The sequence below is a fragment of the Aquarana catesbeiana genome, linkage group LG03 (genome assembly GCF_042186555.1).
Source record: "Aquarana catesbeiana isolate 2022-GZ linkage group LG03, ASM4218655v1, whole genome shotgun sequence".
Lineage (NCBI taxonomy): Eukaryota > Metazoa > Chordata > Amphibia > Anura > Ranidae > Aquarana > Aquarana catesbeiana.
Window position 1 is genome coordinate 84,016,312 of NC_133326.1, and position 26,930 is coordinate 84,043,241.

At 46.0% G+C, this 26,930-nt stretch overlaps 1 protein-coding gene across 1 annotated transcript; it reads right to left on the reverse strand.

Annotated features, from left to right (window-relative positions):
• Positions 1-450: 450 nt before the first annotated feature.
• RSL24D1 (ribosomal L24 domain containing 1) lies at positions 451-25,317 on the reverse strand. The gene is made up of 6 exons (XM_073618755.1): positions 25,152-25,317; positions 10,313-10,426; positions 6,515-6,587; positions 4,870-4,933; positions 4,704-4,789; positions 451-670 (listed from the first exon to the last, which is right to left on the reverse strand). Exons 1-6 carry the CDS (start codon positions 25,230-25,232, stop codon positions 597-599), a joined length of 492 nt encoding a protein of 163 aa, XP_073474856.1. The 5' UTR covers positions 25,233-25,317; the 3' UTR covers positions 451-596.
• Positions 25,318-26,930: the final 1,613 nt, after the last annotated feature.

Genomic DNA, 26,930 nt, shown 5'->3' on the forward strand with positions numbered 1-26,930 from the left:
AAATGAACATGCCAGACTGGAAGCTGAAGTTCATCACTTTAGGCTGGGTTCACACTAAAAACAGATGTGGCTGACAGCATGGATCCAGTGTGTGCCTGTTGTCCATTTTAGGGACAAATCAGGCCCAAATTTTTGCCTGAATTCGGACCTGAGACAGAGCCAAAGACGCACAGGGCCCCTGAGCAATGCGCTCGCAGCCACCTCGGAGATGTGTAATCTGGGTCCATTGAGAGCCAGTCACAATCTCCTGTCATGCAATTGTATACGGGGAAACCCACATCCAATTCACACTAGTGTGAACCCAGCCTTAAATTCTACTATATACAGATATTATGAAGGAATCCAATCCAATAAATCCTCTACATCTCTAAATCTGCTCCGAGTCCTTGAAGGATTCTGGCCCTCTGCACACTTTATATGTATTCACCACATAGAAATGAAAATATGAGCCAAGAGTAAATAAAAATTTATTTTGCAGACCAAACACACAGTCTTGCTTCATAAATGCAGTTTGGACTGTTCTGACATTCTGTACAAGTGTTCCCACATAGAAGCACATTGCAGTGACAATATAAATAAAAGGTTTATATCCACTTCTATGATGATTCTGCCATATCCACATCCTCCTGTAATTTCTGAACCATTTTGTCTTCCAATTTTTTGGCTTTTCCTAAAATGACAAAGACAATGTTCAATGACATCACCTGCTAGAAGTGGAAGGCTCCAATGCTCTACAGTCGAACATGCTGCAACCACCCATGTATCTAGCAACAATAATCAGGTCACAAACTTTCCACATTATGTTTTGTTCATAAACCAACCTAATCTCTTAATATATACCTCTCTTTGGTTAAAGCCACGATCTGCTATTTGCAATAATAAACAGGTGTATAAGAGTAATCACTAAGAGCGAAGGACAATGTCTGTTATTCTGAAATTCTCCTGGTTTTAAGAGTCATTTTTTTGAGTAGCATTCAAGGTACTGCAGATGCCACGTTCCCCGCTGACACCCTGACCTTTGCTGCCAGAAGAAATGGCACCTTCTACTAAGAGCCCTTGCACACTGGGGCAGGGGCGGCGGTAAAACGCTGCTATTATTAGCGGCGTTTTACCGTCGGTATGCGGCCGCTAGCGGGGCGGTTTTACCCCCCGCTAGCGGCCGAGAAAGGGTTAAATACCACCGCAAAGCGCCTCTGCAGAGGCGCTTTGCCGGCGGTATAGCCGCGCCGTCCCATTGATTTCAATGGGCAGGAGCGGTAAGGGAGCGGTATACACACCGCTCCTTCACCGCTCCGAAGATGCTGCTGGCAGGACTTTTTTTTACCGTCCTGCCAGCGCATCGCTCCAGTGTGCAAGCCCTCGGGGCTTTCACACTGGAATGAAAGCAGCGGCACTTTCGGGGCGGTTTGCAGGCGCTATTATTAGCGCAATAGCGCCTGCAAACCGCCCCAGTGTGCAAGGGCTCTAAGCAGAATCCATCCCCAGAAGTTGGTAAGGACAAAAAAGTTTCACATCACCAAGTCCGGTATGTGTAGAAATACATGTATGCTTTTTAAATTGTTTTAGTAACCAGTTTACATTTTAAAAAAAGAGAAGCTCCAGGCTCCCCCCCCAAAAAATGAAAAGCCAGCAGCTACAAATACTGTAGCTGCTTGCCTTTTAGTATAAGGACACTTACCTGCCCCTGGATCCAGCGATGTCCTCACCCAAGCCAATTCTTCAATCGGCTTTGGGTGCAGGCCCCGGCATCTGAAGTAAGGAAAGCAGGAAGTGAAGCCTTGCGGCTTCACAGACAGTTTCCTACTTCCCAATGCGTGAGTCGCACTGCGCTTTGTGAATGGTCCCGTAGTCTTCTGGGACCGGTGTGTCTTCCAGAAGGTTGCAGGGGAAGGAGGGAGGATGGGGCCAAACTTCCGGCGCAGATCTGAGCCGGAAGTGGGATTAGGTACCTGTCAAAACCAGACCCGCCTCCCCCCAAAGTGCTAAATGTAGCAGTGGAGGGAGGGGGCAAACAAGCAGAGCTTTGCCTTTAGCTCTCACACAGTGTATGTCTAGACTCCCCTCTCACAGCTGAAAAAAGAAAGAAAAATTTCTAATAGAATGCTCACTTTTTAAAGACTATAGAAAGCTGAAGACCGCAGATAAGATATACATGTAAAACTTATATAGGGACATTTGTTTCATCTCTGTGTATCATCTGAGGCCGTTCATTGCACTGGGTATAGAAGAGGGTTTACATCCACTTCAAGCATAGACAGCGACGGACAAGAATTCCACTTTAACATGGAACTTTAGTCAGAAAAATAAGTAATGCTAGATCACTTCAGGCTGGCCCCTTTCGCAGGTATAGCTACAGCATCTCACAAGAGTATACCCCTTACATTTTTGTAAATATTTTATATCTTTTCATATGACAGCACTGAAGAAATGAAACTTTGCTAGAATGTAAAGTAGTGAGTGTACAGCTTGTATAACAGTGTAAATTTGCTGTCCCCTCAAAATAACTCAACACACAGTCATTAATGTCTAAACTGCTGGCAACAAAAGTGAGTACACCCCTAAGTAAAAATGTCCAAACTGGGCCCAAAAGTGTCAATATTTTGTGTGGCCATCATTATTTTCCAGCACTGCCTTAACCCTCTTGGGCATGGAGTTCACCAGAGCTTCACAGGTTACCACTGTTCCACTTCTCAATGACGACATAATGGAGCTGGTGTTAGAGACCTTGCACTCCCCCACCTTCCATTTGATGATGCCCTACAGATGCTCAATAGGGTTTAGGTCTAGAGACATACTTGGCCAGTCCATCACCTTTACCCTCAGCTTCTTTAGCAAGGCAGTGGTTGTCTTGGAGGTGTATTGGGGGTCGTTGTGTTGGAATACTGCCCTGCAGCCCAGTCTCCGAAGGGAGGGGATCACGCTCTGCTTCAGTATGTCACAGTACATGTTGGCATTCATTGATCCCTCAATGAACTGTAGGTCCCCAAGCCGGCAGCACTCATGCAGCCCCAGGCCATGACACTCCCACCACCATGCTTGACTGTAGGCAAGACACACTTGTCTTTGTACTCCTCACCTGGTTACCGCCACACACGCTTGACACCATCTGAACCAAATAAGTTTATCTTGGTCTCATCAGACCACAGAACATGGTTCCAGTAATCCATGTCCTTAATCTGCTTGTCTTCAGAAAACTGTTTGCGGCTTTGTGCATCATCTTTACAAGAGGCTTCTTTCTGGGACGACAGCCAAACAGACTAATTTGATGCAGTGTGCGGCTCATGGTCTGATCACTGACAGGCCGACCCACCACCCCTTCAACCTCTGTAGCAGCACTTTATTTCCCAAAGACAACCTCTGGATATGACGCTGAGCATGTGCACTCAACTTCTATGGTTGACCATGGTGAGGCCTGTTCTGAGTGGAACCTGTCCTGTTAAACTGCTGTACGGTCTTGGCCACTGTGCTGCAGCTCAGTTTCAGGGTCTTGGCAATCTTCTTATAGCCTAGGCCATCTTTATGTAGATCAAAAATTCTTTTTAGATCCTCAGAGTTCTTTGCCATGAGGTGCCATGTTGACCTTCCAGTGACCAGTATGAGAGAGTGAGAGCGATGACACCAAATTTAACACACCTGCTCCCCATTCACACCTGAGACCTTGTAACACTAACGAGTCACATGACATCGGTGAGGGAAAATGGCTAAATGGGCCCAATTTGGACATTTTCACTTAGGGGCGTATTCACTTTTGTTGCCAGCGGTTTAGACATTAATGGCTGTGTGATGTTATTTTGAGGGGACAGCAAATTTACACTGTTATACAAGTTTTACACTCACTACTTAACAGTGAAGAAATGACACTTTGCTACAATATAGTCACATGAAAAGATATAAAAATATTTACAAAAATGTGAGGGGGTATACTTGTGAGATACTGTATGTAAAGCATAAAAAAAAATAAGTGTCTATACTGTTTAAAATCCAGTAATACACCATCTCACCCTGCTCTGCACATGCTCAGTTGCTCTCTATTTTTCAACACCGTGCCAAAAAATGATTTACTGCTGGTTAGGGGCTCTAGGCGCCAGCAAAATGAAACAGGAACAATGATGGAGGCAATTTACAGCACACACTCATTTTGGTAACACAATTATTAAATGTGGAATATATGTTTCTTGCAAAACATTACTTTCATTACTTTTTTATAAAATTGTTATGCATACGTACAGCGTGTTAAACTAAATGTTCAGCACAGGGCTGAATCATAAAAACTAAATAAATGCACTTTACAGGTAAAAAAAAAAAACAAAACAAAACAAAAAAAAAAAAAACGTGCATTTAAAATTTTTTGTTGCAGGAGCCTGTAAAGCAGGTCTCCTGCAGATCTGTCAGTGTATCGGCTTGCTAGTACCAGGAAGCCGATACATAGTAGTTGATTGAAAACTACAAGCAGACAGTCACAAAGGCTGCTTGACCTTGTAGTTTTCCACTTACAGGTGACTGAATGAGTGACGCGGCCGGGCGAAGCCGTGCTCAGTCAGGTTTTTTTTTTTTTTTTTAATTGTGACAGCTAGCGGGGGAAGCAGAAGATCCCCGCTAGCTGTCAAATCGGGGAGTGGGGGCAGGTCCGTTCGTAGCATGTTACGTAAGTTGAACTTATCCTTCAATACAAGAAGAAAAAAGCCAAACAGATGCTAACTTACCAGCATGAGGAGCCCGGATAAGATGTATATTTTGTTTGACTTCTTTGATGTCCTGGGCTTTCTCTAATTCTTTGCCCTTTTTCAACCTAGAACAAAAAGGAAATGTATGAAAATATGTGCTATGAAATGCAATTGTATAGCTCAAAGATAGTGGACCAAATCTCACCTGTTCATGATAAACTGCGCTTGCCGCTTCCGCTTGATCTCTTCTACTCTCTTCATTGCATCAACTACAAAAATATGTAACAGTCATTAAACATAGTGCAAAGATATAACCCAAAGACAAGGGTTGGAAAGGTACACTTTTAAACTTGATGAATAGAATACCAAGTTCCATTTAAATTATGTTGGGTGTTTGTGCATACACACAACCAGACTGTAAGCTCCTTTAGGTGCAGAGATAGGGTCCTTTAACACGGGGCAGACTCCAGCTGGGATCCACTTGCTCAGTTTATGCAGAGCAGACACAGATACAGCCTGCTCTCCTCTATGGGGGTTTGAATGTAAACAGACCGTCTGTGTGTTTACACCAGACTGCCATCCCATCCGATCTGCTGGACAGAAGGGGAACTTATCCCCCTCCCACTGCTTTTCGTGCTTTGAAGATCAGATCGGCTTGGATTTAGGCGCAAGTGTAAATGGAACATATGTCGCTCCATAGAGGAGAATGGAGGTTTACGATTAGGTCTGCCTGAGAAACTAACCTGATCAGAACGTTCGTGTGAAAGGGGCCATAAGGAATAGTTCTATTAGCCATGTAAAGTGATCAGTAAAGAATGTCAACGCTATAGAAATAAAGTCAACATTTCTAAAATCTTTATATCCTGCACAGCAAGGTCATCAGCATCATCTACAAACATTTAGGCTGGGTTCACACTGCTGACGGATGTGCCTCGCAGCAGGGGTCCGATGCGTTCCTGTTCTCCGTTTCAGGGACTAATCAGAAACTGAGCCAAAGACGCACACGACTCCTGTGCAAGCCGCTTCACAGCCGCAACGGAGATATGTGAACCGGCTCCACAGAGAGCCGGTCACAATCTCCTGTCATGTGAATTGGCTGCGGGTAAACCCGCAGCCAATTTGCACAAGTGTGAACCCAGCCTAAGGGCAAAGTTGTCAATAAGAAAGAAAAGAAAGAAAGAAAGAAAGAAGGGGCTGGCATGTTCTTTTTATAGTTAATAGTGGCAGTCCATGTTTTCTGGCTTCCCGAAATTACCTGTTGGGTACATGAATCAACCTACTGGCTCATTGACAGTATACTGACACTATATGGCTCATTCATTCTATGCCCAACTTGTCAATTCCCCTTTAGAGCTGTAAAAGACTATAGCTATATTATATTATATATATTATATATTATAGCTATTTTAAAGGAGTACACATTGATATTATCTTGCAGCGTTTACTTTAAATTGTTGATGTGACTTTATGTGTATACACTCGCTCTTATGTGTCCCACTCAGCCTCTGCTTTAACCTCCCTCTCTTAAATCAAAGACCTCCATTATTTTACTTTGTTGACCATTTCCTCCTTAAGTTAAGCTACCGCTGGGTGCCGAAAGAGCTTCCCTTTAGGTCAACCAAGTAACATGCATCCACTCTCTGCCATTTGACTGATGTGAATCAACTCCACATGCAAAAAAGTCAACTAGGGTCATAGGACAGATGGCAGGACTGTAGCTTCAGCTGCAGTTATTCTGGGCATCTCAATTGTTACCAAAATCATAAATGCAAAGCATTGTCAAGGTACAAGGTCAAGGTTTAGGGTCCCTTAGCAGTGAAAGATATGAAAAAACAAAAATAAAGAATTACCAGTCTTGCTCCACAACTCCCTCTGGTACTTGATAGGTTCGTTTCTTCTTTTTTCAAATTCAAATGCATTATCCTGCGAATAAACATTTTTAAAGCAAATACTGATAGATCATGTTCTGTATTTATACATTAGATATTACTTTGCTAATTCCAATGTGATTTTTAAAGAAAGCGACTTATGGGAGAAACATGGAGGCTGCAACAGTTGAGCCGCCCTCCTGAAAATCCTGGGTGCCTGGCCTTTATGTAGACTCTCTGGCTTTAACCACTTTAGCTCTGGAAGATTTACCCCCTTGCTGACCAGGCCATTTTTTCTGATATGCAACTGCGTAAAATGTATGTAATTTTTTCGCCCACAAATAAAGCAAAGTATTTGATCACCTCTACGCTTATTTTTTGCACTATAAAAACAAGACTGACAAAAATTATATATATATATAATCACATTGAGATGTATATAATATTGATATAATGTTGATAGAGATTATATATATATATATATATATATATATATATATATATATATATATATATATATATATATATATATATATATATATATATATATATAAAAAATCACATTGAGAGCAGGCCGCCTGTGGTCTGTACTAGGTACAAGATCTGGGGCAGCAGTGCCACCGTATAAGTTATACGGGTGGCAAGTGGTTAATATGTTGAGTCACTTACCCAGAAGAATGTTGACTAGGACCTGTGACTTCTTCTGGTTCACATAGTATTGAAGCTGATGATTAGCAAAAAGCTCCTAGCATTTTTTATTTTTTTTTTTTTAAGAAAAAGAAGTCAGAACTAGCGGCTCCGAATTTATCCCACAACCAGTACACCTTAAAAAGTTTGACATAAAAAAAATAAATAAATCTACAGCCGTGGCCAAAAGTTTTGAGAAGACACAAATAACTTTCACAAAGTCTGCTGCCTCAGTTTTTATCATTGCAATTTGCATATACTCTAAACTAGAATGTTATGAAGCGTGATCAGATGAATTGCAATGTCCCTCTTTGCCATGAAAAGGAACCTAATCACAAAAAACAAAAACAAAAAAAACAATTTCCACTGCATTTGTGAAGAAGGCTTCAGGGCGCCCAAGAAAGTCCAGCAAGCGCCAGGACGGTCTCCTACAGTTGATTCAGCTGCGGGGTCGGGCACCACCAGTACAGAGCTTGCTCCGGAAGACTTCTGGAGAATGGCATGGTGTCATAAAGGGCAGCAAAGAAGCCACTTCTCTCCAGGAAAATCCTCAGGGACAGACTCATATTTGGCAAAAAGGCACAGGGATTGGACTGCTGAGGACTGGGTAAAGTAATTTTCTCTGATGAATCCCCTTTCCGACTGTTTGGGGCATCAGAGAAAATACCTTGTCTGGAGAATAAAAGGTGAGCTCTATCATCAGTCCTGTATCATGCCAACAGTAAAGCATCCCAACACTATTCATGTGTGGGGTTGCTTCTCAGCCAAGGATGTGGGCTCACTCACAATTTTGCCTAAGAACACAGCCATGTAAGAAGAAGGGTACAAAAACATCCCCCGAGAGCAACTTCTCCCAACCATCCAAGAACAGTTTGGGGAGGAACAATGCCTTTTCCAGCATGATGGAGCACCTTGCCATAAGGCAAAAGTGATAAGTGGCTTGGGGAACAAAACATTGAAATTTTGGGTCCATAACCTCCCAGACCTTAATCCTATTGAGAACTTGTGGTCAATCCTCAAGAGGCATGTGAACCCCACAAATTCTGACAAACTCTAAACATTGATTATGCAAGAATGGGCTGCAGTCAGGATGTGGCCCACAATTTGATTAACATACACAAGTTGATTAACAGCTTGCCAGGGCAAATTGCAGAGGACTTGAAAAAGAAGGGTCACCCCTGCAAATATTGACTCTTATTGACAATTTTATGCAAAAAGCCTTTGACACTTATGAAATGCTTGTAATTATACCATTAGTAACATCTGACAAAAAGATCTAAAAACACTGAAGCAGCAGACTTTGAAAATTAATATTTGTGTCAGTCTCAAAACTTTTGGGCATGGCTGTTGTCAGGAAGAGTGGTGCAGTACCACTGCCACCACCACCACCGCCTACACAGAATGTACAACTCCACAAGACAGCTCAAGTGTTATAAAGACCGCATTACCAAACTTTATTACATAATGGTATGGCCATACAAGTTTTAAACTGCCAATCCCTGGACCAGCCTATGTATCGTATGTCCAAGGAAGGGAATAATTATTGCGCTACCCTAAAAAATGAGGATGGACAGTGAGTGAGTAAGCTGCTACAAACCATGTGACAAGAATGAATACCATATATTAAATAAATGTAGCGCTAAATCAACTTGTATAAGTAATAAATGTGCACGTGCATATAATGTTCCAAATAATGCCGTGTGGCTGTCAACACAAAAGTCCACAATCAGGGTAAATGAACCATGGGGCAATACATGCAACTTCTCAACGATGTACTCAGAAGTCTTCAAGGTAAGTAGAAGGATGGAATACGCTTACCAGCTGTGTTGGATTCTATTGCCATAAGCATAGAATCAGTAAGACTTTGTGCCACCAAGGGCAGAAACATGAGGTGATGGAGGCAAGGGTAGAGCCTCTATGGTGGAGGCAAGGGTAGAGCCTCTCTCGGCTATGGATGTCCCTTCTGGTCCACTAGAACTGGGTCAAAGATGATTTCCACAGATCAATAGTTCCTTGATGCATCAGAACATGTGGAGAAAAAAGGGATACTTCCACATAGTGTAACTCCGTATTTTTATTAAAAAATCGCAGTACAGGGAGCAAAAATTAAAACGTGATCACGGATAAAAGCAGTGTATGAGGTAAATGAAACCACCCTACGCGTTTCGATCAAAACGATCTTCAACAGGGGTATGCCCCTGTTGAAGATCGTTTTGATCGAAACGCGTAGGGTGGTTTCATTTACCTCATACACTGCTTTTATCCGTGATCACGTTTTAATTTTTGCTCCCTGTACTGCGATTTTTTAATAAAAATACGGAGTTACACTATGTGGAAGTATCCCTTTTTTCTCCACATGTTCTGATGCATCAAGGAACTATTGATCTGTGGAAATCATCTTTGACCCAGTTCTAGTGGACCAGAAGGAAGGGACATCCATAGCCGAGAGAGGCTCTACCCTTGCCTCCACCATAGAGGCTCTACCCTTGCCTCCATCACCTCATGTTTCTGCCCTTGGTGGCACAAAGTCTTACTGATTCTATGCTTATGGCAATAGAATCCAACACAGCTGGTAAGCGTATTCCATCCTTCTACTTACCTTGAAGACTTCTGAGTACATCGTTGAGAAGTTGCATGTATTGCCCCATGGTTCATTTACCCTGATTGTGGACTTTTGTGTTGACAGCCACATGGCATTATTTGGGACATTATATGCACGTGCACATTTATTACTTATACAAGTTGATTTAGCGCTACATTTATTTAATATATGTATCGTATGCAATTTCTTAAAATCTTTAACTGTACAAATTACTGGTATACTAAGGAATCCACTAAAGTAAACCTGCCAGTCTGCAGATATCACTAGCCCCCTACTGTCAATCTACCTCCAGGATAAGCTGATGCATGAAAAGCCAAAACTGGTAGCCTGTATCATCTGTCAGTCAACCAGACATCTTGTCCGCCACTGCACTGTAGAACTGGTTTTCCTCATTTTTATTTGTGCCGTTTAAGTTCGACAATAAAACCAGATATATCTTGACAATTACTCTTTATATACCCATATTTAACTGTGGTTCAGGGATTGCTTACCACCGTCAACTCTTTACCAGCTGCCTTTCTGAAGGCTTTTGTCCATCTGATCTTTCTGGGATTTCGCTTCTTCTTGAAGTTTTTGTGACATTTTGACCGGCAGAATCGAAATACCTGCAAGGAAAGAAAAGTTGTATTGATGCATTTGATAAGAAAATGGCCATCAATAGGTTTTAAATTCCCCCAACTTTTTTTTTTTTTTTTTTTTAAAGTTTAAAATGTACTACTTCTCTTCTTTAAGCTGCAGTGCTGCCCTCCGCGTCACCCTCCAGTCCCGACCCCACTGCCAAGCTGAACGTGTCATCCAACACCTTTCTGTGAGCCCAGCCCACCAATGGCACACATCCTGGACTAGTATCCCACAGCCTAGGCTCACAATGTAATGCTGCATAGGAAAGAGCTGAATGTGAGCACTATTCTTTGCAGTATTGAAGACCGCTGAACACTAGAGATAGAGAAGAGGACCAAGTTGGTAAACTTTTTTTATGTATATGCAGAGAGGAATGCAGGAGTTGACAATTCAACCACTTGCCTACTGGGCACTTTTACCCCCTTACTTCCCAAACCAATTTTCAGCTTTCAGCGCTGTCACATTTTAAATGAGACTTGGGGGGTCATGCAATAATGTACCAATATGACATTTTTAGCCATTTTTTTTTTTTTTTTGACACAGACCTTTCTTTTGGTGGTATTTATTCACCACTGGGTTTATTTTTTTGGTAAACAAAAAGCACAAAAATAAAAAAAAGTTCTTAGTTTCCGTTATGAAATTTAGCAAATAAGTAATTTTTCCTCTTCCCTGATGTGTGCTGATGAGGCTGCACTGATTATAGGTGTAAACAATGTGCTGAGAGACCTGCTGGTCATGGGCTCTGCTACGTGGGCACCCCACCTATCCTCATGATCATCTGCCCTAAATGGTGTGGTCATTCTTACTAACTCCGCTCTTGGACCGGGAGTAGAAATCAGAACAAATTCCTCTCCCTAAGAGAACATTAAAAATTGGTTTGGAATGATGGACTTTATAGGCATAACAAAGGATTAAAGAAAGAGTTTCAATATTTATTACAAAAAATGTAATTAGAAAACATGTACATAGACTTTCATATATTCACAAATAATACCTAGGAGCATATTGAATACACCATCTACATATTAATTATGTTTATACAAGATATTCAGTCATTTTATTAGTTCAAGCGTAACAGGTTTCAAAGGAGACAGTGTAAAAAATAGCTCGACTTGCTCTACATGTTACGCGTTCAATAACGCTTCCTCAGGAGCTTTTGGCATACAGCTGTCCACACTCAGCGTTTGTGCTGTCACCAAGCGGGGAGTTCCTCAACCTCATGCGTCCAAGGCACCTGTCAGGGAGTATACCAGCAACCACCCCCCTAATGCTGTTTTGGGATGCCCTAAACTGACCTAGCTTTTACCTGGCCGCATTGGATAACATTATCCCTGGTACAAACTCATTACCAAATTTCTTGCTGGACTTGGCTGATTTTGGACTTGCTGGATCCAATTTGAAGACCTTCTTTTATGGACGCCAGCACATCACATTCATTTTATCTTATTTCCTTTTTTTCCCCTTTGTGGAAAATATTATGCCCAAAGCTCCTGAGGAAGCGTTATTGAACGCGTAACTTGTAGAGCGAGTCGAGCTATTTTTTACACTGTCTCCTTTGAAACCTGTTACGATTGAACAAGTAAAATGGCTGAATATCTTGTATAAACATATAATATGTAGATAGTGTATTCAATATGCTCCTAGGTATTATTTGTGAATATATAAAAGTCTATGTACATGTTTTCTAATCACATTTTTTGTAATAAATATTGAAACTCTTTTTTAACCCTTTGTGTTATGCCTATAAAGTCCATCATTCCAAACCAATTTTTAATGATTTCTAATATCGGGACGTGGCATTAACTATTTATGCACCGTATCCACAGTACCACTCTGCGGTGATACGATTTCTCCTAGAATCTCCCTAAGAGAAGCTTAGGACAAGGGTGCATTACCATACCTGTGTTGCTTATGAAAGGTTCCAGTGCTGGACGGATATCAATATCCTCCAGGATAAGGAAGTAATCCAGATCCACTAAGGTTTGAGGTACTCGTAGAAGTCCCCTTTTCATCAAGAGGGAGAACTCTGTCAAGAGCCATAAATTCTTGAGGTGGGGCACTAATGGGTTCACGATACTCCTGTGCACTGACATGTGGGGACAACATTCTACTTGAAGTAGAAGATGCGCAATTATGCTGCACAGGTTCTGGCATGGTGAGCCATTGAGGGACATACACAGTATTCCCAAACGCAAAACCATCTAAATTTAACCACTTCAGCCCCGGAAGGATTTACCCCCTTCCTGACCAGAGCACTTTTTACAATTCGGCACTGCGTCGCTTTAACTGCTAATTGCGCGGTCATGCAATGCTCTACCCAAACGAAATTTGCGTCCTTTTCTTCCCACAAATAGAGCTTTCTTTTGATGGTATTTGATCACCTCTGCCGTTTTTATTTTTTGCGCTATAAACGGAAAAAGACTGAAAATTTTGAAAAAAAAATGATATTTTCTACTTTTTGTTATAAAAAAAATCCAATAAACTAAATTTTAGTCATACATTTAGGCCAAAATGTATTCGGCCACATGTCTTTGGTAAAAAAAATGTCAATAAGCGTATATTTATTGGTTTGCGCAAAAGTTATAGCGTCTACAAACTAGGGTACATTTTCTGGAATTTACACAGCTTTTAGTTTATGACTGCCTATGTCATTTCTTGAGGTGCTAAAATGGCAGGGCAGTACAAACCCCCCCCAAATGACCCCATTTTGGAAAGTAGACACCCCAAGGAAATTGCTGAGAGGCATGTTGAGCCCATTGAATATTTATTTTTTTTGTCCCAAGTGATTGAATAATGACAAAAAAAAAAAAAAAAAAAATTTACAAAAAGTTGTCACTAAATGATATATTGCTCACATAGGCCATGGGCATATGTGGAATTGCACCCCAAAATACATTCAGCTGCTTCTCCTGAGTACGGGGATACCACATGTGTGGCACTTTTTGGGAGCCTAGCCGCGTACGGGGCCCCGAAAACCCAGCACCACCTTCAGGATTTCTAAGGGCATACATTTTTGATTTCACTCCTCACTACCTATCACAGTTTTGAAGGCCATAAAATGCCAAGATGGCACAACCCCCCCCCAAATGACCCCATTTTGGAAAGTAGACACCCCAAGCTATTTGCTGAGAGGCATGGTGAGTATTTTGCAGCTCTCATTTGTTTTTGAAAATGAAGAAAGACCAGAAAAAAAATTTTTTTTTTTTCTTTTTTCAATTTTCAAAACCTTGTGACAAAAAGTGAGGTCTGCAAAATACTCACTATACCTCTCATCAAATAGCTTGGGGTGTCTACTTTCCAAAATTGGGTCATTTGGGGGGGTTTTGTGCCACCTGGGCTTTCCATGGCCTCCGAAACTGTGATAGGCAGTGAAGAGTGAAATCAAAAATTTACGGCCTTAGAAAGCCTGAAGGCGGTTCTTGGTTTTCGGGGTCCCGTACGCGGCTAGGCTCCCAAAAAGTCCCACACATGTGGTATCCCCGTACTCAGGAGAAGCAACAGAATTTATTTTGGGGTGTAATTTCACATATTCCCATGGCATGTTTGAGCAATATAACATTTAGTGACAACTTTGTGCAAAAAAAAAAAAAAAAAAAAAAAAAAAATTTGTCTCTTTCCCGCAACTTGTGTCACAATATAAAATATTCCATGGACTCGACATGCCTCTCAGCAAATAGCTTGGGGTGTCTACTTTCCAAAATGGGGTCATTTGGGGGGGTTTGAACTGTCCTGGCATTTTATGCACAACATTTAGAAGCTTATGTCACACATCACCCACTCTTCTAACCACTTGAAGACAAAGCCCTTTCTGACACTTTTTGATTACATGAAAAAATTATTTTTTTTTGCAAGAAAATTACTTTGAACCCCCAAACATTATATATTATTTTAAAGCAAATGCCCTACAGATTAAAATGGTGGGTGTTTCATTTTTTTTTTTCACACAGTAATTGCGCAGCGATTTTTCAAACGCATTTTTTGTGGAAAAAACACACTTTTTTAAATTTTAATGCACTAAAACACACTATATTGCCCAAATGTTTGATGAAATAAAAAAGATGATCTTAGGCCGAGTACATGTATACCAAACATGACATGCTTTACAATTGCGCACAAACGTGCAGTGGCAACAAAATTAATACATTTTTAAAAGCCTTTAAAAGCCTTTACAGGTTACCACTTTAGATTTACAGAGGAGGTCTACTGCTAAAATTACTGCCCTCGATCTGACCTTCGCGGTGATACCTCACATGCATGGTGCAATTGCTGTTTACATTTGACGCCAGACCGATGCTTGCGTTCGCCTTAGCGCGAGAGCAGGGGGGACAGGGGTGCTTTTTTTTTTTTTCTTTATTATTTTTTTGCTTTTTTATCTTATTTTTAAACTGTTCCTTTCATATTTTTTTTTAAATCATTTTTATTGTTATCTCAGGGAATGTAAATATCCCCTATGATAGCAATAGGTAGTGACAGGTACTCTTTTTTGAAAAAATTGGGGTCTATTAGACCCTAGATTTCTCCTCTGCCCTCAAAGCATCTGACCACACCAAGATCGGTGTGATAAAATGCTTTCCCAATTTCCCAATGGCGCTGTTTACATCCGGCGAAATCTAAGTCCTAAAATGCTCGTAGCTTCCGGTTTCTTAGGCCATAGAGATGTTTGGAGCCACTCTGGTCTCTGATCAGCTCTATGGTCAGCTGGCTGAATCACCGGCTGCATTCTCAGGTTCCCTGTTGAGACAGGAGAGCCAGAGAAAAACACGGAAGACGGTGGGGGGGGGGGGCATTCCCTCCCACTGCTTGTAAAAGCAGTCTAGAGGCTAATTAGCCACTAGGATTGCTTTTACATGAAAGCCGACCGCTGGCTGAAAAGAATGATACCAAGATGATACCTAAACCTGCAGGCATCATTCTGGTATAACCACTCAAAGTCGTGAATGGCGTACCTGAAGACAAAAAAATGGTTAACAATAAAGCACAGTAAACGGTAAAGTATAAAAAATTGCATACCTGAAAAGCAAACATGATAAAACATAATAACAATAAAACATTGCAGAATAGAATACAGTAAAAAAGAGCAGAACACCAGAGAGAGAATAGAGAGAGAGAGAACAATAAAACGACAACTATTTTTTTTTATTTTTGTTTGTGTTTTTTTTTTTTTTTTACACTTTTTTTTGTAACTGTAACTTTTATAACTGTAACCGGTTCCAGGTTCGGGTCTCTCAAAATGCGATGGCATCTTGGGAGACCCTGTGAAAGTGTGCCTAGTCTGTGCAATGCTGTACCCTACGCTAATACTCAACTAGTGAATGGTAGCGTTCAAAACATTCACCAATGCAAAGACCAGGATTGTCAGGACAGGAGGGACAATAATAGCGTGTGTCACGTCTATATACGCGCTTGCTGCAGACACATCTTTTTTGGGGGGGTTCGTTGGGTAGGGGTACTCGGGAGGACATATAAATGCCTCTCATGCAGCCGACTGCATTTGGTTGGGGATGTGAATGGGGGAAATACGGGCGCTGCAGAAGTGGTGGGTTCCCAATTAGGATTGGCGAATGCAGCAGGAAGGGCATTATGGGCACGACGGGCCTGTGTTCGTCTTTTTGGTGGCAGCGGGACACTACTTGTGCTTGCCACCTCACCAGCTTGAACTGCACTTATGGGACTCGCCACGTCACCAAGTGTTACTGCAGTGCTGGTATGACTACGACCGGGGTGTACTAGGCCGCTGGTGCTTGCCAGTTCACCAAAACGCTACAAAAAAAAGTGACAGTGATCGATCGATACTGCACTTGGGTGGGCTGGGCTGGGCCGGGCGGAGGGGCAAAACACAGGTGCTAGCAGGTATCTGGGCTGATCCCACTAACACTGCGTTTTTGGGAACCCTAAACTGCTGGGGACGCTAGTATAGATCTGATCGGATCAGATATTGATCCGATCAGATACTATACCACTAAGGGAGGCGTATGCTGCGTGTGTGGGTGTTAGTGGTACTGGCGCTAATCTGACGCTGCTTGGGGCTGGTGCTTGCCAGTTCACCAAAATGCTACCAAAAAAACTGTTAGCGATCGCAGGGATCAGGCCTGACTCTGCGAACGCTGCAGTTATGCGTTTAGTGTTTTGTAAGTGACAGTGATCGATCGATACTGCACTTGGGTGGGCTGGGCGGAGGGGCAAAACGCAGGTGCTAGCAGGTATCTGGGCTGATCCCGCTAACACTGCGTTTTTGGGAACCCTAAACTGCTGGGGACGCTAGTATAGATCTGATCGGATCAGATATTGATGCGTTCAGATACTATACCACTAAGGGAGGTGTACGGTGCGTGCGTGGGTGTTCGCGGTACTGGCGCTAATCTGATGCTGCCTGGGGCGACGCATATCACCGCCGGGCGATCAGGGGGCTAAACCTTTATTCGGTAATAAACGGCGGGTGCCCTGACACTAAAAAAAATAAACGAACTAACCAGCGTCACCCGTAACAGTTATACGGTGATCAGTGGTGAAAGGGTTAACTAGGGGGCAATCAAGGGGTTAAAACATTTATTCGGTAGTATATGGGGGTCCCTGTCGCTATAAAACGCTGACAGCGAACCTAAATATTTACGTTCCTAACTAGCATCACCAGCGACACTAATACAGCGATCAGAAAAATGATCGCTTAGCGACACTGGTGACAGGGGGTGATCAAGGGGTTAAAACTTTATTAGGGGGGGTTAGGGGGGTACCCTAGACCTACAGGGGGCTAATACTAACTGTCCTACCACTGCTAACTGTCACAAACTGACACTATGCAGTAATCAGGAAAAAAACAAAACAAAACAAAAAAACCTGCTTGGTGTCAGTTTGTGACAGGGGGGGGGGGTGATTGGGGGGGGATCGGGGGGCGATCGGGGGGGGGGGGATCGGGGGTGTTTAGTGTGCCTGGCATGTTCTACTGTGTTGTGTGTGTGTGTTGTGCACTTACATGTCTTCTCTCCTCGGTGCTGGAACGGAAACTGGCCAGCCGAGGAGAGATGACATCACATCCTCTGCCTCTGTGTACTATACAGAGGCAGGGGATGTTTCTCATTGGCTGGGACCGATCGCGAGGGGGGGGCCACGATCGGATGGTCTCCCCCTCGTCTCTCAACTCTCCCAGCCAAACGCCGACGGCACCGGGGGGGGGTCCGATCGGACCCCCCGCCCGCGGGAAGGCAATCACGTACCAGGTACGTGATTTTGCCTGCCCGTGCCGCTCTGCTCACGTATATATGCGTGAGGCGGTCGGCAAGTGGTTAATGAGGGGGAAAGAAAACTCCCTATTTCTGGAGTAATGGGTATATCAGCCTGGGGTACATTTACAAAAGCGGTAGGTGTGAGGGCTTCTAATAGTGCAAAATATTCTGCACACCGGGAAATAGATACCTTAATTGCATGCATAACTATATCTTAGTCTGACTGTTAAAGACATGTGTTCCACCAACACCTGCTAAACTAAAACTGGCCATACACCTATAGATTATCTGCAGATTTTCTATGGTTAGATGGAAAAAGTGGGAGATTCCTCCATCCACAAAGTTTAGGGAACATGGAGAAATACTTTTTCCATCTAACCATAGAAAATCTGCAGATAATCTATAGGTGTATGGCCAGCTTTACCCTGAAACTCTCCGAACCTTCTCCAGGTACCCTACATTTGTGGTATGTCCTTGTGACGTTTCCAAGTTAGCAAGGAGATAGTTAATTCGATTTAGGCCAGGAGAGTGTGCGGAGACTTATGTTTCTTAGTGCTCTGTGTAGGAATTCTAGTTACCCTTCGTAGACCTTTAGCTGTCTGCTGTTTCATTCTAACACTTTCCTTAAGGCCAGTTTTCATTACAAAAAACCCATTTGTCTGTAACCACTTCAGCCCTGGAAGATTTTGCTGCTCAATGACCAGAGCATTTTCTGCGAATACGGCACTGCGTCACTTTAACTGACAATTGCGCAGTCGTGTGACGCTATACCCAAACAGATTTGACGTCCTTTTTTCCCCCCAAATAGAGCTCTCTTTTGGTGGTATTTGATCATCTCTGCAGTTTTTATTTTTTGCGCTATAAACAAAAATAAATAAATAAAAATATTAAAAAAGGGAGCGACAATTTTGGGAAATAAAAAAAAAAATTAAAAAACACACGATATTTTGTACTTTTTGCTATAAATATCCCCAATTTTTTTTTTTAAGCAGTTTTTTTTCTCAGTTTAGGCCGATATGTATTCTACATATTTTTGATAATAACAATAATTAAAAAAAAAAAAAAAAAAAAAAAAAGCAATAAGCGCATAGATTTGTTTGCGCAAAAGTTATAGCGTCTACGAAATAGGGGATAGATTTATAGCATTTTTTTTTTTTTTCTGTTACTAGTAACGGCGGCGATCTTTAATCGTGACTGCGACATTATGGCAGACACATCGGACACTTGACAATTATACAGCAATCAGTGCTATTAAAATGCACTGATTACAGTATAAATTTCACTGGCAGGGAAGGTGTTAACACTAGGGGGCAATCAAGGGGTTAACTGTGTTCCCTGACTGTGTGTTCTAACTGTAGGGGGAGGGGACTGACTAGAGGGGATGACAGATCGGGGTTCCTAGCCATTAGGAACTCATGATCTGTCTCTCCTCACAGAGCAGAAATGTGTGTTTACACACACACACGTCCCTGTTCTGCCTCTCGTGCCCGTGATCGCTCGTGGGCGGCGGTCACGAGCATCATCACCCCCGCAGTGCAGCTACGACAGCTATCGGGAACGTGCCAACCTGCTGCAGTATGACGGCGGCTGGTCGGTAAGGGGGTAGAGTCCGAAATGGTGTAGACAGCCGCGGATACTGCGACGATCTATGCCCAGAAGTGGGAGCAAATACCTGGATTATACGGGTAACTCTGCTTTAATATGAGATCTAGGGTCAAAAAGACCTCACATTTACACTTAAATGCAATTTTAAAAAAAAAAGTCCGATAAAAGTGATATTGCGTATTGCGGCGAATGCGCCGCAGAGACCACTTTTATCTTAAAGCGGACCGCCCGCTATTTAAAAAAATACCGGGGTTATGGCAGCTATCTGCTGCCATAACCCTGGTATTCAATGATGGCGGGCGGTCCAGAAGTGGTTAAGGCCAGCCATGTGAGCGCCAGGTTTGCCCACACAGGGATGTGGTGTTCAATCCATCCCCATGCAGGCAGTCTCATTCATGTCATTTGGGACCCAGCAGACACAGGTGCTGCTCCCAGTCTGACATCCAAGTGGCTACTGTCGGTTTTTATTGCTGTGCCCCTGTTAGGGAGATTAACTTTCTCCATTTGTCCGGTTTACTGTTATCTTCAAAAATGAAACAAACCCCCAAATTTTGGGTTGTCCCCAGAGCAAGAACAGAGGGGAAATCTTCCAATGGGGACACTAGTTCTGGTGACAAACACGGATTTTCTCACTTTGGAAAGATTTCCTCTCACTTCCTGTTTTGGTTATGAGACAGGAAACAAAGGGAAATCTCTCCAATGGGGTAAAGGGCCAATCACAGTGCTCCTTTACCACGTGATCAGCTGTGTTCAATCATAGCTGATCACCTGTAAACAGACTTTTCAGTTATCAGCAGTCCTTTCTGTGTCTGTGGGAGGAAAGGAGAGCTGATAACAGGCAAGCCTGTCAGCACATTGTTTACACTGATCATCAGTGCAGCCCCATCAGCGCACATTAATGCAGAAGAAAAATTACTTTTATTCAAAATTTTATAACAAACGCCCCCCCGCCAATTTTTCCATTTAGCAAAAAATAAAAAATCCCAGTGATAAGTACCGTATTTATTGGCGTATAACACGCACCCCAATTTAGGAGGGAATTTTAAGGAAAAAAAAAAAAACTTTTAGGAGGGAAGTTGAAGGGAAAAAAAACCTAAATTTAAATGCCCATCATTGCAGCCTTCCCAGTCCAGTCTTGCCCCAGACCAGCCTTGCCGCTCGCTGAGCTTTAAAGTCGCCGACCGCGATTTCAAAATGGCGCCGCCGGCGCCGAAATACACAGAACCGATCCTCGGCTCTTCTCGGCGGCTCTCGTTCACTTTCGGCTATTCGGAGCTATTCGAACCTAGCCGAGTACACTCGGCTAGGTTCGGGTGGCGCTCGAGTGAAGCCGAAAGTGGCCCGAGAAGAGCCAAGGACTGGCACTGTGTATTTCGGCGCCATTTTCAAATCGCGGTCGGCGATTTTTTAGATCTGACAGCGGGGGATCGGCGTATAACACGCACCTGCGATTTTCCCCTGATTTTAAGGGGAAAAACGTGCGTGTTATATGCCAATACGGTAACCACTTCAGTACTAGGCACTTTTACCCCCTTCCTGCCCAGGCCAATTTTCAGCACTGTTACACTTTGAATGACAATTGCGTGGTCATGCAACACTGTACCCATATAAAATGTTTAGCATTTTTTTGAGACAGAGAGCTTTCTTTTGGTGGTATTTGATCACCGAGTTTTTTTTATGTTGTTCTATTAAAAAAAAAAAAACACCTCTTGTAAAATTTCTATTATAAAATTCTATAAATAAGTAATTTTTCTCCTACACTGATGGGCAATGATCAGGCGGTACTGATGAGGACTAATATGCTGCACTGATAATCAGTAACCCGATTATCAGTGTAAATGTCCCCTGACTGAAGTCTGTTATCGGCTTTCCTTTTCTCAGACATTAAAGGAAAGGAGGGGGGAGCACCAACTAAGTGTAGTATTAAAATGTTTTTTCATTTCGTATTATTAAAAACACTTGGGCTGAGAACTCTATTTAGAGCACCTTTTATCCTTACATCTAGTAAGAATTTTTAGTCATGCAAAATTAAAAAACTTTTTAATACTACACTTAGTTGCCCCCCCCCCCCCCACCCCCACCCCTTTACTTCAAGTCTTTTCAAAGTTGGGCACACTTAGACCACCCATACACAGACGATTTTCGTGCGACTATCAAATTTGAGCGATTGGCATGTAGGAAATTTTTTGAAAAACAAACAATTTTCTAATCAATGATGGGAGAATCGTGTGAAAAATATAATCAAAAAAGAAATGTGTATGAGCACAAGAAAAGAAAATTCCCGGCCAGGAAAATTCATTTCTGTAGCAATATGAGGTGAAATTGAAGGCTTGGTTGGTCGAATTTTGAACTCAATGGCGGCGCCATCAGATCACGGAGCACGAAATTTCTGATTTTCTAAAGAAAATTCATTTGGAATTCGACTATGTATGGCTACCGCTGCTACTTTAGGTCAGGTTTACACCGAAGCACGGAGTGGCTCACAGCAGGGGGTCTAGTGTGTCCCTGTTCACCATTTCAGGTCTGATTTCAGCCCCGAATTTTTGGCCGAATTCAGACCTGCAACGGACCAGAAGACGCAGAGTCCTGTGCAACTCGCACCGAGTCACTGCAGATGTGAGAGCCAGTCACAATCTCCTGTCATGCGAATTGGATGAGGGGAAATCCACATCCAATTCACACTAGTGTGGACCCAGCCATAATGACCTTTAACCTCTTCAGCCCCAGAAGATTTTACCCCCTTCCTGACCAGAGCACTTTTTGCGATTCAGCACTGTGTCGCTTTAACTGACAATTGCGCAGTTGTGCGACGTTGCACCCAAACAAAATTGATGTCCTTTTCTTCCCACAAATAGAGCTTTCTTTTGGTGGCATTTGATCGCCTCAGCGGTTTTTATTTTTTGCGCTATAGACAAAAAAAAAAAAAAACGGGGTGGGGGAGGGGAGACGGGATGGTGGAGGGGTGACGGAGGGGTGACGGAGGGATGGTGGAGGGATGGCGGAGGGGTGACGGGATGGCGGAGGGGTGACGGAGGGGTGGTGGAGGGGTGACGGGGTGGTGGAGGGGTGGTGAAGGGGTGGTGGAGGGGTGACGGGATGGTGGAGGGGTGACGGGATGGTGGAGGGGTGACGGGGTGGTGGAGGGGTGACGGGGTGGTGGAGGGGTGACGGGGTGGTGGAGGGGTGACGGGGTGGTGGAGGGGTGACGGGGTGGTGGAGGGGTGACGGGATGACGGAGGGGTGACGGGATGATGGAGGGGTGACGGAGGGGTGACGGGGTGGTGGAGGGGTGACGGGGTGGTGGAGGGGTGACGGGGTGGTGGAGGGGTGGTGGAGGGGTGACGGGGTGGTGGAGGGGTGACGGGGTGGTGGAGGGGTGACGGGGTGGTGGAGGGGTGACGGGGTGGTGGAGGGGTGACGGAGGGGTGACGGGATGACGGAGGGGTGACGGGGTGGTGGAGGGGTGACGGAGGGGTGACGGGGTGGTGGAGGGGTGACGGGGTGGTGGAGGGGTGACGGGATGATGGAGGGGTGGTGGAGGGGTGACGGGGTGGTGGAGGGGTGACGGGGTGGTGGAGGGGTGACGGGAATTGTGATGGGATGGTGGAGGGGTGACGGGATGATGGAGGGGTGACGGAGGGGTGACGGGGTGGTGGAGGGGTGACGGGGTGGTGGAGGGGTGGTGAAGGGGTGGTGGAGGGGTGGTGAAGGGGTGGTGAAGGGGTGACGGGATGGTGGAGGGGTGACGGGGTGGTGGAGGGGTGACGGGGTGGTGGAGGGGTGACGGGGTGGTGGAGGGGTGATGGAGGGGTGACGGGATGATGGAGGGGTGACGGGGTGGTGGAGGGGTGACGGGATGATGGAGGGGTGGTGGAGGGGTGACGGGGTGGTGGAGGGGTGACGGGGTGGTGGAGGGGTGACGGGGTGGTGGAGGGGTGACGGAGGGGTGACGGGATGATGGAGGGGTGACGGAGGGGTGACGGGATGATGGAGGGGTGACGGAGGGGTGACGGGGTGGTGGAGGGGTGACGGGATGATGGAGGGGTGACGGGGTGGTGGAGGGGTGACGGGGTGGTGGAGGGGTGACGGGGTGGTGGAGGGGTGACGGGGTGGTGGAGGGGTGACGGGATGGTGGAGGGGTGACGGAGGGGTGACGGGATGATGGAGGGGTGACGGGGTGGTGGAGGGGTGACGGGGTGGTGGAGGGGTGACAGGGTGGTGGAGGGGTGACAGGGTGGTGGAGGGGTGACGGGATGATGGAGGGGTGGTGGAGGGGTGACGGGGTGGTGGAGGGGTGATGGGAATTGTGATGGGATGGTGGAGGGGTGACGGGATGATGGAGGGGTGACGGGGTGGTGGAGGGGTGACGGGGTGGTGAAGGGGTGGTGGAGGGGTGACGGGATGGTGGAGGGGTGACGGGATGGTGGAGGGGTGACGGGGTGGTGGAGGGGTGACGGAGGGGTGACGGGATGATGGAGGTGTGACGGAGGGGTGACGGGGTGGTGGAGGGGTGACGGAGGGGTGACGGGATGATGGAGGGGTGACGGAGGGGTGACGGGGTGGTGGAGGGGTGGTGGAGGGGTGACGGGGTGGTGGAGGGGTGGTGGAGGGGTGACGGGGTGGTGGAGGGGTGACGGAGGGGTGACGGGATGATGGAGGGGTGACGGAGGGGTGACGGGGTGGTGGAGGGGTGACGGGGTGGTGGAGGGGTGACGGGGTGGTGGAGGGGTGACGGAGGGGTGACGGGATGATGGAGGGGTGACGGGGTGGTGGAGGGGTGACGGGATGATGGAGGGGTGGTGGAGGGGTGACGGGGTGGTGGAGGGGTGACGGGGTGGTGGAGGGGTGACGGAGGGGTGACGGGATGATGGAGGGGTGACGGAGGGGTGACGGGATGATGGAGGGGTGACGGAGGGGTGACGGGGTGGTGGAGGGGTGACGGGATGATGGAGGGGTGACGGGGTGGTGGAGGGGTGACGGGGTGGTGGAGGGGTGACGGGGTGGTGGAGGGGTGACGGGATGGTGGAGGGGTGACGGGATGGTGGAGGGGTGACGGAGGGGTGACGGAGGGGTGACGGGATGATGGAGGGGTGACGGGGTGGTGGAGGGGTGACGGGGTGGTGGAGGGGTGACAGGGTGGTGGAGGGGTGACGGGGTGGTGGAGGGGTGACGGGATGATGGAGGGGTGGTGGAGGGGTGACGGGGTGGTGGAGGGGTGATGGGAATTGTGATGGGATGGTGGAGGGGTGACGGGATGATGGAGGGGTGACGGAGGGGTGACGGGGTGGTGGAGGGGTGACGGGGTGGTGAAGGGGTGGTGGAGGGGTGACGGGATGGTGGAGGGGTGACGGGATGGTGGAGGGGTGACGGGATGGTGGAGGGGTGACGGGATGGTGGAGGGGTGACGGAGGGGTGACGGGGTGGTGGAGGGGTGGTGGAGGGGTGACGGGGTGGTGGAGGGGTGACGGAGGGGTGACGGGATGATGGAGGGGTGACGGAGGGGTGACGGGGTGGTGGAGGGGTGACGGAGGGGTGACGGGATGATGGAGGGGTGACGGAGGGGTGACGGGGTGGTGGAGGGGTGGTGGAGGGGTGACGGGGTGGTGGAGGGGTGACGGGATGATGGAGGGGTGGTGGAGGGGTGACGGGGTGGTGGAGGGGTGACGGAGGGGTGACGGGGTGGTGGAGGGGTGATGGGAATGGTGATGTGATGGGATGGTGGAGGGGTGATGGGGGGGTCACAGAGATGAGATTGTAGGGCTCTGTATGTAGAATAGAGATCACATTGTAAACGCACAGCTCCTCCCCTCCCCCATCTATTACCAGTCACATGTGATCACAACACTGATAGGTGAGCTGTTCCTCCCACCCCGCCCTCTCCTACCTTACAGTCGTTCCTCACAAACATCATGCCGTGTCCCGGGTAGATGGGCGCCGAGCAGAAGTAACACTTCTCGACCCTCATCTCGGCGGCTCAGCCTGGAGCCCCTCCGCTGTGTAGCCGTAGAAAACGTGAGAGGAAGTGACGTCAGAGGAACATTGATTTTTTTCCAAGATGCCAGAGCGTCATATAGCAACAGCTACACAGTGGAGTCTTCTACAGCGCCACCTGCTGGAACATCATGGCGCTCCACCGTGGGAACAGACCTGCTCTGGAAATAGGAAATGTCTGTACGTAGAACCCAGCAAAACGCCGAGAGCTTCCCGTGCATTTCCTCTCTGCTGTCTCTCCTTTGTAGACTGATAACACTCACATTTAAAAAGTGTTTTACCACATTAAAGTGGAGCTCCGCCCCCCCCCCTTCTCACCAAAAAATCAAATACTGCACCTGCTGACTTTTAATATATGGACACTTACCTGTCCTCCCCATAGGCAAAGCTCCCAACTGTCCCTTATTTCGAGGGACTGTCCCTGATTTGGAGCAATGTCCCTCTTTCCTCCTCATTTGTCCCTCATTTTGATCTGATCTATAGATGTATATAAAATGCACTTTTTATCTCTCAAAAAGTGTTTCCCAGAGCTAAACCTTTCATCTGATTTCTAAATTGCTGTATTTGTAAATTCCAAAAGCCAATTTAAAGGAATAATAGTGGTAAAAAAAAGCACTTGTGGGTTTAACCAATCTTGTTTTTTGTACACGTCTCCTTTAAGGGGGTGTGGCAAGGGGTGTGTCCTATGCCTACATACTTTTGCTGATAGGTGTCCCTCATTCCCATCTCAGAAAGTTGGGAGGTATTCCCGCGATATTGGCAGTGCACCCCAGATGATTTTTCAATCAGCTCTCGGGTGTAGCCGCCATTCATTGTAAGGGAAACTGACAGTGAAGCCTTGCAACTTCACAGCCAGTTCCCTACCGCGCATGCGTGAAGTGCTCTGCGCTTTGTGAGTGGCCAGGCGGCGGGGGAAGGAGGCCGGCGAGGTCCCCCAGAAGTGGGGATGGGTACCTGTCAAAAACAGGCATCTGCTCCCCCCTCTCCCCCGAAAGGTGTCAAATGTGGCAGCGGAGGGGGGAGGGGGGGTTGGGCTGAGGAAGCAAACAAGTAGAGCTTCCCCTTTTGGGTGGAGCTCCACTTTAAGTCCAGCCATATTAGCGCCATGTTTGCCCACACAGTGATGTACAGGTGTTCTGCCCATCCCCATGCAGGCAGTCTCATCCATGTTGTGGCCGCCCAACCTTGAGGCGATTCAGTTCGCAACTGCAGCGCTATACAAATCATTAATTCATTCATTCATTCATTCATTCATTCATTCCACAGACAGTGTGCACTTAGGGCCATGCAGTCAGTGCATCCCAATCAACATGAATGGGATTGCTGCACAAGCATGCATGGAACAGCTGTGTGTAGGTGGGGTGCAGCGTGATGCGGAGGCAGTCATTCACACAGTTGGGTGCAATGAGAAGCTTGTATTGAAGTAATGTAGCAACAGTTCTCAACAAACCCAGCGGGAAAGCTACCCCGTTGGGTCACTCAGAGCTTCTAACAACGTGAAGGAGCACATTCCAGCCAGACTTACTGCCTCTGTTGAGAGAAGGCAAAAATGCGGCCTGGCCGCCTCGTGCCCAATCAGAAAGGTGTTCAGAAGAGATGCAAGCCTACGCTTTTTCTCCTCATCAGGAACCTTTCCCTAGCATTAGTACTGTCCCTACTCTACCAACTCGCC

What these genes read in the sequence shown, in the direction of transcription:
- RSL24D1 (XM_073618755.1), bottom strand. Translation starts at nt 25,232, where the DNA reads ATGAGGGTCGAGAAGTGTTACTTCTGCTCGGCGCCCATCTACCCGGGA. An exon ending in GCGCAGTTTATCATGAACAG is followed by an intron (nt 4,790 to 4,869) that starts GTGAGATTTGGT and finishes TTTTTGTTCTAG; the next exon opens with GTTGAAAAAGGGCAAAGAAT. An exon ending in TATCCGGGCTCCTCATGCTG is followed by an intron (nt 671 to 4,703) that starts GTAAGTTAGCAT and finishes TTGTCATTTTAG; the next exon opens with GAAAAGCCAAAAAATTGGAA.